The sequence below is a fragment of the Saimiri boliviensis genome, chromosome 6, assembly GCF_048565385.1.
Source record: "Saimiri boliviensis isolate mSaiBol1 chromosome 6, mSaiBol1.pri, whole genome shotgun sequence".
Lineage (NCBI taxonomy): Eukaryota > Metazoa > Chordata > Mammalia > Primates > Cebidae > Saimiri > Saimiri boliviensis.
The window spans coordinates 15,578,089-15,590,151 of record NC_133454.1 but is presented as its reverse complement, the minus strand read 5'-3'; the positions used below and the strand labels follow the sequence as shown (position 1 = coordinate 15,590,151).

General features: G+C 38.4%; 1 protein-coding gene across 14 annotated transcripts in view; it reads right to left on the bottom strand.

Moving 5' to 3' along the window:
- Positions 1-1,485: 1,485 nt before the first annotated feature.
- The window catches only part of PICALM (phosphatidylinositol binding clathrin assembly protein), a 108,265-nt gene continuing 97,687 nt past the window's right edge, over positions 1,486-12,063 (bottom strand). For 10 of the 14 annotated variants that reach the window (XM_039462205.2, XM_039462207.2, XM_039462206.2 and 7 more), the window contains 2 exons: positions 4,261-4,363; positions 2,447-2,846 (listed from right to left, as the gene is read on the bottom strand). In XM_039462205.2, the coding sequence (XP_039318139.1) occupies positions 4,271-4,363 (93 nt within the window). In that variant the 3' untranslated portion in view covers positions 2,447-2,846; positions 4,261-4,270. Of the gene's footprint in view, positions 2,847-4,260; positions 4,364-12,063 lie in introns of all 14 variants that reach the window. The other 4 variants (XM_039462211.2, XM_039462219.2, XM_039462221.2 and 1 more) reach the window with 2 other exon arrangements.

The window sequence follows — 12,063 nt, the reverse complement described above, 5'->3', positions numbered from 1 at the left end:
ATTTCCCTGGGTAGAATGTCTAAAAAGGGAGTTATTGGATTAGGGGTATGCACTCTGGAGATTCTATGGCCAGTTTTCCTCCAAAATAGCTGTACTGGTTTATACTCATCTTAGCTTTAGATAAGCAATCAAATTTGGTGTACTCTTGACCATACTGGTACATACACATATGCTACTTGATAAACACAATGACATTCTATATTCTATTATACAGCAGAGTGCTTAAGAGTAGACCAACCAGACCATAGTAGCTCTGGATGTCAACTCAATCGGAGTTGATAAAGATTATATTAAGTGACTTAATCTCTCTGAGCCTCAGTTTCCTAATCTATGAAATAGGTAGAACAGAAGTGCTTCTTTCATAGACTCAATTAAATGAATGAGTATATATAAAAGAACCGCCTTACAAAGAACACTTACAAAGCACTGTTTTTTTTTTTTTTTTTTAAACAGGGTCTCACTCTGTCACCCAGGCTAGAGTGCAATGGTGCGATCTTGGCTCACTGTTCAAGTGATTCTCCCACTTCAGTCTCCCAAGTAGCTGGGACTACAGGCATGCACCATCACACCTGGCTAATTTTTGTATTTTTGGTACAGACAGGGTTTTAACATATTGCCCAGTCTGGTCTTGAACTCCTGGGCTGAAGTGATTGTGCACCTAATCCTCCCAAAATACTGGGATAACAGGTGTAAGCCACTGTACCCAGCTCCTTTTCTGATTTCTGATTCCAACATATAACATAGGTAAAACATGGATACTTATTGAACACAGCCCAGTTGTTGTTTAAACAATAAAATGGAAGTGGGTATAAAGTATGTCACATACTGAAAAACACCTAAAAAAAAAATAAGGCAACACGAAAGAAATAAGCCACAGATCTTAAATATAAAAACACCTCTTCAAACACCAGAAGAGACAAAAATTTGTGATGTTAAGAAGTGTAACTTATAAAAGTACAACTTACCAGTTTACATGAAAATGGTTTAATAAAAGTATAACTTAAAAAGCTGGTAAAATTTATTGGCTAAGAGCACATTTTGTTTTCTAACCACAGCAAATATTATGCAGACACTTATCAGTGCAAAGCTTTTAATCCTTTATCATGTACTCTGAACCCTACAGACTATTAAATAGGCAACATGATACAATCAAAGGTTTCTTTGGCACACATAATTATACGTACCGATATGTTAAACTCAACTGCATATTACTCTTTAAACTTACCTGACTAAAGGCATCTGATCAAAAGACAAAAAGTGAACAATTTTAACAAGTAGTTGTGTTTATCAATAAGAGTCCACAAGGTAACAAAAAGTGTAAAGATATCTTTTTGAAAATTTATACAAAACAAACCTTCCATGTTACTAAATCAACAAATACAATCACCTGGGTATACTTTCATTAGGGAAAAATGATGATACTGATAATTAAAAAGAGAATGGGAAAATGAAAATGCACCTCAGACCAGAATACCATAACAAAAGTTTTGTGGAAGCTGCATTTTATTTGAAAATCCACCCATTTTGCTAACATACATTTTAATATTGTAAACAAAAATAGAATCTGCAGAGACAATGCAACAAGAATGCTTAAACTCATGTACAGAATTGCTTTCCTACAATGAACTGTCCTTCTTAAGGCCCCTCTCAGCCCAAATGTTAAGATGTATTTACACAAAGCACCGATCAACAGTGCAGTTTAATTCGCTTACTAAACTCTTGGCTAAACATTAACGATACTATTTCCCCTTATTTAAAAGGTACATGATTATAACATGGCACAAGCCAAATAAAAAGTTTAAGGACTTTGCCCCCCTTCCCTCCCCCTTGTAACACCTTCTAGAGTTTTAGTGAAAAGAAGGAAAGTCTTGAAGTGAAAGCAATTCCTCACATTCATTTTGGAAAGGCCCTAATGTCAAATGGAAAATAATGACATGCCAAGCACAAAGCAGTAAAGATCCTTCCCAATGCACTAATGCTGAATTTAAAATGTAGTGCTTTTCCTAGTCAGTGAACTGTTCCCTGGCAAAATCCTAGGCACAGAATTGACTATAAGGATTAATGCATTTATAATGCTTCCCTAAATCCCATAGAGACAGAATTCTCAAGAGATTCAGACCTATGGACTTGCCTTAAAATATTTAGTGCTCTGTATGTCAGCTGAGAAAAGCATTCTGAATCAGATTCATTCTTGTGGATAAAAATCAAACATACTGTGCACATCCATACTCATTTTCGTAAGGAGGTTTGATACAATATTAATGTTACGTAAAATTGATAATCATAAATAAATACAAATACTTAAGGAATGTCTACTGCAAACTGAATATAATTTTTTTTTAAAAAAAAGAAAAGTTAATTTCAGTTACTATTGCTGTATATTTGTGAGGACTGGAGAAAAGAAAGATAATGCATAATTAAGAATTTTAATTTTGATCCCCCCAAAAGAGTCCTGTTGAAATACAGTAAAGGACACAGTTCTTCTCTCCAGGCAGCTTTTCCAAACACAAATTTCACACTTTCCAAATAAGGGCTTTTCTTGATAGGTTACTGATTATGGGTATTAACAGGAGTTGAAAGAACTGAAGGGTTAGTCACCAAAAAGACAGATCTTAGTCTTAAATCATAGCAATTCTTGGCTTTATAAACTGTATTGATACGTTCTCCTATAAACTAGTCCCAATTTCCTTCATGGGCCTTCACTGAGTTACTTGTAGCATTCTAATGGAAGAAAAGAGTTTAAGAGACAGCCGTTTGGATTTTGCTGGAAGTAAGGATTTTGCTGCTTGAGCACTTGTCTTTTTGGAGTAATTCCATTCTCTTCCATCAACTTACATAAACTGTATCTGAAAAAAAAACAAACAAACGGGAATACATTAATTCATTGTATTGTAGGATGTCTTCTCAGAAATAAAAATGCTTTGTGGTCTTTACCATTTAGTTGGCCCAGAAGTGTTCACAACATGCTTATCACAAACCCTGGTTGTAAAACAAAGTCAGTATTATCAACTTATGTGCCAGAGAGCTCAACATTTGATGCATATAGCGAATTCCAAATGTTTTTTGCTGTGGTGGTGGTTTTTGAAACAGAGTCTTGCTCTGTTGCCTAGGCTGGATTGCAGTGGCTTCATCAAAGTTCACTGGTTGGGCATGGCAGCTCACACCTACAATCCCAGCACTCTAGGAGGCTGAGGCGAGCAGATCACCTGAGGCCAGGAATTCGAGACTGGCCTGGCCAACATGGTGAAACCCTGTCTCTACCAAAAATACAGAAATGAGCCAGGTGTGGTGGCGGGTGCCTGTAATCCCAGCTAATGGGGAAACTGAGGCAGGAGAATCACTTGAACTTGGGAGGTAGAGGTTGCAGTGAGCTGAGATTGTGCCACCACTATACCTGGCTAATTTATTTGGGGGGAGGGGAGGCGAAGAGTAGAGACTGGGGTCTCACCATATTGCCCAGGCTGGTCTTGTACTACTAGCTCCAAGTGATCCTCCTGCACCAGCCTCCCACAGTGCTGGGATTACAGGCATGAGCAACCATGTCCAGGACAATACTTAATTACTAAAAAGAAAATTATCTCCATAAGCACAAATGCCACATGCTAAATCTCATTTGGGAAAGCAAAATTTGAATATTATTTCCAAATGATATATAATTAAAGGTAATAAAGGGAACAATAATATTATACTAAGTCATTTTTATTAACATAAAAAAATCCGAAAGAGCCATAAAAAATACTTTTCAACAGGGTATCACTGTTCAAAGATATTTCACCCACGATTTTCCTTAAACTGCCCAGCCAAAGATCTATTACTGAAGTAGATATGCTAATAAACTTGCCAAATCAGAAGACCATAAACTCCCAAAGATCTAGAAGGTATATCTAAACTGGTAGAGCCCCAAGAAGAACAAATTACACCATCTTCCAGCAAACAGAGGCAGTGTGGATCATGTGCAGAAGGGCTTAAGTATTCACTTGCCCTTAATTAAAAAGCAAACTTTATCTGATCTCATCCATTTGTGAACAGTGGGTGAGATTACATTAAATAATTATGTTAAAGATATTTTCCAAAAGTTGTTTTGCCTTATGTCCTGTCTTTTCATTTTGTACCTAAAGAATAGAGGAAGAGGAGGAGGAGGAGGAGGAGAGGGAACCTAGAGTCCTTTAAAGAAATGAAAGAGAAGTGTGGATTATACTTAGTGTTTGGTAATTCTTTTTAAGTATTTAAGTCCCCATCTCCCACAACAAGCAGCAATACCTAAAGTGATTTATAAGAAATCCTCCAAAGAGAGCTCTGCAAAAGGGTCCTTTCCTGAAGCTCTGTGAGGACTTTGACTGGAGGGACTGGATGCTGCCGACAGCTGGGGGAAAAGAAGACAGAGAGAGGGAAAGAAAAAAAGATCTCAGAATGACAGAACATGAAAGCAGAAAATGTATGAAAGAAGAAGTGGTTTTTGTTTTGTCATCTTTAATAAATATAAGGGCAGCATTTGTAGAAAATGGACTGTTAAGACAAAAGTTTCAGTCACATGTCAAGTTAAAAGGTAAGCAATGGCATGTGTTTTTCAGAAAACAAACTCTTGCTTCTGAAATTTCAAAGGAATGAAGTCTTTTATCCAAAAAGGTCGATATAAGCTGACCCATGGTTAAGAATTTTGAGTGTATGGGGAGTGGGGTGTGGAGGATAGGGGAAGGAATACATAATTGCATTTTTTGAAATTGAGAGAACATAGTTTCCTGTGTCCAGGCTATCTGTCCAAAGCTGTGCAAACTCTGACCTCATTCCAGACTTAACACATCTAGCTGCAATATTCTTTCCTTTCTTTCTTTATAAGTGTATAAAGTCCTGTCCTCAGTTCATACATTTTTTACAGAAAGTTGCTTCCTCCTCATTTATCTGGACCCACTGCAACTGACACACATACAGTGGGAGGTGAAAGGGACCTTAGGTCACCTACTGTAACTGCCACATACTTCCCTGAATATGGGGAATACTTAAGATCCTTGATTCTGCTTTCTATTCGGATTTATTTACTTGATTCTTATTCTTAGAATCTGCTTCTGTTATTTAATTTCAATTTACTGTAAGGCAAGTAAACCACTGAACTCAGTATGTATCTCTATTCTCCCAAATATAGACTATTCCGTAAGAACAAAGACGTTAATTTTTTTTGTTTGTTTTTGTTTTTTGAGATGGAGTTTCGCTCTTGTTACCCAGGCTGGAGTGCAATGGCGCGATCTCGGCTCACCGCAACCTCCGCCTTCTGGGTTCAGGCAATTCTCCTGCCTCAGCCTCCTGAGTAGCTGGGATTACAGGCACGCGCCACCATGCCCAGCTAATTTTTTGTATTTTTAGTAGAGACGGGGTTTCACCATGTTGACCAGGATGGTCTCGATCTCTTGGCCTCGTGATCTACCCGTCTCAGCCTCCCAAAGTGCTGGGATTACAGGCTTGAGCCACCGCGCCGGGCTCAAAGACGTTAATTTTTAAAAAAATTTTCTTGAACTTAGTTTTAGCTGAAAAGTCAGAATTTTTTTTGTTTTCTTTTTTGTTTTATGAGAATTTTGCTTCTGTTGCCCAGGCTGGAGTGCAACGGTGCGATCTCAGCTCACTGCAACCTCTGCCTCCCAGGTTCAAGCAATTCTCCTGTCTCAGCCTCCCAAGTAGCTGGGATTATAGGCATGCGCCACCACACCCAGCTAATTTTGTATTTTTAGTAGAGATGGGAGTTTCTCCATGTTGGTCAGGCTGGTCTCAAACTCTCGACCTCAGGTGTCCACCTGCCTAGCCTCCCAAAGTGCTGAGATTACAGGCGTGAGCCACTGCGCCTGAAGATGTTAATTTTCATACATGTATCCCCTTCATTCAGCTGACATGAGCATTTCAAACCCAACATGAACCATTTTACTTTGGAACAAACTTAATTCCTTTTCTTCCTTTGTATCAGATTGCAAAGCATGTAAGCACAGGACTATTAGAAAATGAGCTATCATTTTAGGGATGTCCAAATGAGCAATAAAAGTTGACTAACTGAAAATAGTTTTAATTCATACTTCAACATTCAAATCCTATAGTAGATTTCTTTGCTGGTCCCAGGTGATTTCATTTCTTTCTACCTCTTTTTTTTTTTTTTTTTTTTTAAAGGAAAAGCACTTATTCATTTGCTCATTTAGAGAATGAACAGCCAATGAGCTTCAGCAAATATTACATCACTAGTATATACAATTGTTCTGGATGCCAAGATCCATTTATAGGCATCAGTTATACTTGTGGTTGAGTAATTTTCCTAATCCATATCTTGTTCCCAGAAACAAATGTTCAAAGACAATGGGAAGAGACAAATGGAAGGACGATAGAATCATGCAGGCAGCTACAGATGGGAGGACAGACCAGCATGCCTGGGCTTGAGGTTTCAAATATCATCTATGAAGAGACAAATTAAGCTATAACTATTGGAAAGATTCCCTCTCCTCACTCTTCAGTGCAACCACAGATGAACATTCAAACGCAGGATGTCAAGTAAAGGGATCATCAGTTACTAAGCTGGAGGGAGTCCAACATCCACATTTATCTCCAAGATTAACTTGGTTTCTCTCCAAAGCAAATTTTCTTTCACCTGAAGTTCAACAGTAACAGCACATTCTACTTATCACAGATAGACTGCGTCTAAAATCTGAAGTTTCCTATGACAGCCCCACACTGAAATACCTTCTTAAGTCACATATTTTCATGAGGGTAGCCGTCTGAACACCTGACCCAAAGTAAAATGCCCCTGAAGAATGCTGAAGAGACAAATCTATTCTCAATAGGTGAGCATACTGCTAGACAAGCCCTAGAGGTTTATAAACAATGTTGAAAAGGATCATTTTCCCTTGGGAAAAAGAGCTGGTTTCTGACTAGTACTTCTAGCAGTCTCTTAAATTAGTAAAACACATACACGTCTTAGGTCCATAAAAATGTAGCTAAACTAAAACATGATAGCGACCACCAATAAAAAAACAAGACGACATCCCTGGAATAAGTTTCTTATCATCGATACCCATATTAAGCAGATGAAATCATAGCCAGGGCTAGCTTGACTGCACAGCTCCAAGGATTGGGAAACCCAGCAGCCCCTGACCATTCTACCCTCTCCTAACATCTATTCCAAAGCACAGACACACCATGCACCAGTGAGAAAGTAGTCACCTCAGACAGTAAATAAGAGAAGGAAAAGAAATGTGCTTCAGTAGCCCAATTACTGATCAGGAAAATCAAGAACAAAAGAGCATGAAGAGGCAATGGGATCTTGGTGGGTGAGAAGCAGGAGGATTTTAAAACTTTAAGAGCTGATTCGACTCTACTTATTACTTTGAGTAAATTAAAGAACATGATGTAGGCTGGCTAAGAAACATAAAAAGGCAAGGTTAAAGTACTAGAGGATAAAAAATGAAAAACACAAACCAGGAACTAAAAAATGTCCATTAACATTAATCACAAAATCACCAAATTTTACAAGTGAGCATCTGTAATTTGTTGATCTGGACACTAAGAGAAATCATGATTGATCATTCCAGTTAAGCCCTACTCTTACGACACCAGGTATCTAGCAAAATAAAATTAAAACAAAACAAAAAAAACCCCAAAGACCCTTTACCTATTTACTTCAAATAACATTCTCTATCCCACAATTCCCATACAGCCAAACAAAATTGGTATAGCTATAAGTTTGTTCAAATCGAAATGACCTATGTCACAACTGAAGATGTCTTAAAGTGGTCAGTCTTACTGGTCCAATACATAGACTTTTCTCATGTATAGAAAAACGAAATGAGAAGAGCAGAAGAAGCCTAAGTTTCCTGGGCTTAAGTGATCCCCCAATGTCAGTCTCTCAAGTAGCTGGGATTACAGGCAAGCACCACCACACCTGGCTTTTTAAATTTTTTTAAAAGTAAAGATCTTGCAAAATTGTTCAGGCTGGTTCAAACTGACTTTAATAAAGGACAAACACACCTAGCTTAAAGAAGGTAAACAACAACAACAAAAAGTCTACTGAAAGACTAAATATCATAAAACAAAATTGGTTACTCTTTCCTTTTACTCCTGTTAAACACCAACCCTCCCACAAAAAAAAAAAAAAAAAAAAAAAAAAAATCACATAAGAACATGAAAACAGCAACAATCATAGAAAGTCAGGCTAGAACAATTAAAAGCTTATGAAGACTGGTTGAATATTTAGGAAAAATCTGTGACATATCATTTGGCTGTACTTAAAATTCTTAAGAGAACCAACTATGCCACATCTTTACATTTGAATTTTTCAGTCATCCAAAAGCCTGGGTAGCAACTTAACAATGCTGTAGAGATTCATTTTGTTGCATTGGCAAAGTCAACATCTTAAGAGAAAAATGGATATACTCCCTTTGCGTGGAATGACAGTGCCAGGTTTTGTAGAAAGATGGATCTGAATCTAATCCTGACTCTCTTATAAGATTAGGTTTAGAATACCAGGCCCAAAACCTGTATCCCCGCTTATGGTTGTCTTCAGAATTAAATGAACATAAGCAACCAGCATGTTGCCTGGCATATATTAAGTAACTCAAATATTCATAGTTCCATCTTCCCAACTACCTAACATCAAATGTTCATCTACAGTTATAACAGGCCTAGCTCAAATGTCATTACCTCTTTGTTGTTCTTGCTCTTCAGCTGTATGTCTTTCTTCTAAGGACTCTCATTCTATCATCAACCAGTCACTTGTGTATCTGTATTACACTCATCTTTAGGCTCCTCAGTTGCAGGAACCACATTATCAGTCTCTTGTTCAACAACCAGCAGTCACTTACACATTGTAAGCATTCTAAAATGTGCTAAATTAAAATGCCTTTTGGTGACAAACAAGATCCATCTAAAAACAGACTTGAAAGTAGGATGTACAAAGAAATTATCACAACTGCCCTATTTTTAAAAATTCCTATTTTTGCTGGGTGAGGTGGCTCACACCTGTAATCCCAGCACTTTGGGAGGCCAAGGTGGGCGGATCACGAGGTCAGGAGATCGAGACCATCCTGACCAACATGGTGAAACCCAGTCTCTACTAAAAACACAAAAAAATTTAGCTGGGTGTGGTGGTGCACGCCTGCAGTCCCAGCTACTCGGGAGGCTGAGGAAGGAGAAGTGCGTGAACCTAGGAAGCGGAGAGTACAGTAGGCCAAGATCACGCTATTGCACTACAGCCTTAGTGACAGTGCGAGACTGTGTCTCAAAACAAAAACAAAAACAAAAACAAAAACAAAACAACCCTATTTTTTCATGTTTTTAATGTACCTCATATATTGCAGGTAGAAATATATTAAGGTAACCTATTAATACACACAATAATGCTACATGCTTGCTATGGTTTCGAGTGTTTTTTGCCTGCAAAACTCTTGTTTAAGTTTAGCTGCCATTGTAACCAGTATTAAGAGTTAGGACTTTTAAGAGGTATTCAGGTTTTCAAGAAAGTGTGTCTGCCCCTTTTTGTTTTCTCACTCTGCCTTTCTGCCTGTCATGTGATGCCTTCTACCATGTTATTATGCACCAAGAAGGCCCCTGACAAATGCCAGTACCTTGATACTAGACTTCACAGTCTACAGAACTGTGAGCCAATAAATTTCTGTTCTTTATAAACTACCCAGTCTATGGTATTCTGTTACAGCAGCACAAACAGGCTAAGACAATGCTTCAAACATGTTTTCCTAATCCTGCTGTGTAATCAAAACATTTATTAGACACCATGGCGCTACTAAACAGGCCATGAAGACAATGAGTCACAGAACAGTTAGGCTGTTTCAGAGTAATGTTTAGAACATGGCCAGGCCATTAATGGTACACTGAATCCAGTTGCTTAGGGATATAAATATACAGCATTGTATTTCATTTATTTATATTAAAGACAATGCTATTTCTCAGCTTCCTCTGTGAGACAGGGTTAAAAGACAAGATTTCTCTACTATACACACACAGGGTTCTGTCCTTTGGGTTAAGTCTAGTACCACAAATAATTGCTTCCTGTGTTTATGCTCAACAAAACCTCACCTTGGGTTTCTGCCCATTAACAACATAACAAAGTTATGCCAACATTAAACTTGTCACCTTGAATGCATTACCCATTTTGTTTTAGGGGATGCCACACAGTGACCTATGAGCATTCCATTTTGGATGTATGTTGTATCTGAACCTCTCTAAAACTTTTTTTTCCCTCCAGACATAGGGTCTAGCTCTGTTGTCCAGGCTGGAGTACAGTGGTAATCATTGCCAACTGCAGCCTCCAGTTTCTTGGCTCAAGTGATTCTTCTACCTTAGCCTCCGAAACTGTTGAGATTACAGGTGTGAGCCACTGTGCCCAATTGTCCTCTTAGAAGTAGAGAATAAGGACAATTCAGGGAATAGGGACAATTTCTAAAAATAGGGCAACCTTTTACAATTTCCTTCATCAGTTTCAAATATTTTCATTTGATCCTTACAGCAAAATGATAAATTACAAAAAGTTATACCACAATTTCACAGATAAGGAAAATAAGACTCAAAGTTACACAGAGAATTTGCCCTTAACACATGGTTAGTTGAGAAGTAAAGACTGTTGAATTCTGACCCCCCCCCAAAAAAATACATGCTGAAGTCCTAATACCCCAGGTGCCAATAAATTTGACCCTACTTGGAAACAGGGTATTTATAGATGTAATCAAGTTAAAATGAGGTCATTGGAGTGGCCCTAACTTGATAAGTGTCCTTATAAGGAGAGGCACATTGAGGTAGAGACACATAGAATACCATGTGACAGGTAGCAATTAAATGGCTAGAGCTGTGAACTATGGAATGACTGGGGTTACCAAAAGCTGGAAAAGCCAAAGGCTCCTCCTCTAGAAAAGGGAGCATGGCTCTGCCAATTCCTTGATTTCTCCAGAAGTGATAGAGAACAAATTTCTGTCACTTTAGGCTATTAAGTCTGTGGTACTTTGTTACAGCAGTCCTAGGAAAGTATAACATAGACTCTAATATAGATCTGCTGCGTCCAAGGCTGGTGGTTTTTTTCCTCTACAAACTCTGCCATCCCAGTTAATTTTAATTCAACTAGACTTTATGGCTATACTGAATTTACAGGAAAAAGTTAAAATGGGAGGAGAGAAATAATTTTTTTTTTTTTTTTTTTTTTTTGAGACGGAGTTTCGCTCTTCTTACCCAGGCTGGAGTGCAATGGCGCGATCTCGGCTCACCGCAACCTCCGCCTCCTGGGTTCAGGCAATTCTCCTGCCTCAGCCTCCTGAGTAGCTGGGATTACAGGCATGTGCCACCATGCCCAGCTAATTTTTTGTATTTTTAGTAGAGATGGGGTTTCACCATGTTGACCTGGATGGTCTCGATCTCTTGACCTCGTGATCCACCCGCCTCGGCCTCCCAAAGTGCTGGGATTACAGGCTTGAGCCACCGCGCCCGGCGAGAAATAATTTTTTAATGGAACTTTTCTGGTAAACGTGAGACAATACATTCCCATGCTTTCTGTAGACACAGTGCTGTACATGTCACTGATGTTCGTCATGAAGATTCTGCAGAACTTCACAGGCACCCAAGATTTTAAGAACACTTTCTGGTTTTCTTTAATAAGACAAGAAATGAGATTTCCACCTTTTCAAGTAAGTTCTCAGCAAAAACCAAGTAATAAGCAAGGTCTTGTCTTGTTAGCAATAGTGGTCAGCAGATGAGACTCCTAGCATTTCTGTTCTGAATGATTCAGGTGTATAATGGGAGCTACAAAACTAGTTTTCACCAATGTACCACATCCGAATCCCCAAAGAAACTTCCCTCATGGTATTCTGTAGCAGGCAAGGATGAATGAGCACAACACACTGCTGACAGGCAAAAGGCCTTCCTCACAGAAATCCAGCTGGGCATATCCGCTGACAAAAGAAGTACTGCCAATATGTACAATTAACACACCATGAAAGAAGAAAACAAACAAACAAACAAACAAACTCAAAAAACAAAACCAAAACGAAGCCTAAAAGCAGCCACTAGTTCTTAAATACAAGAAACTAATTTAAA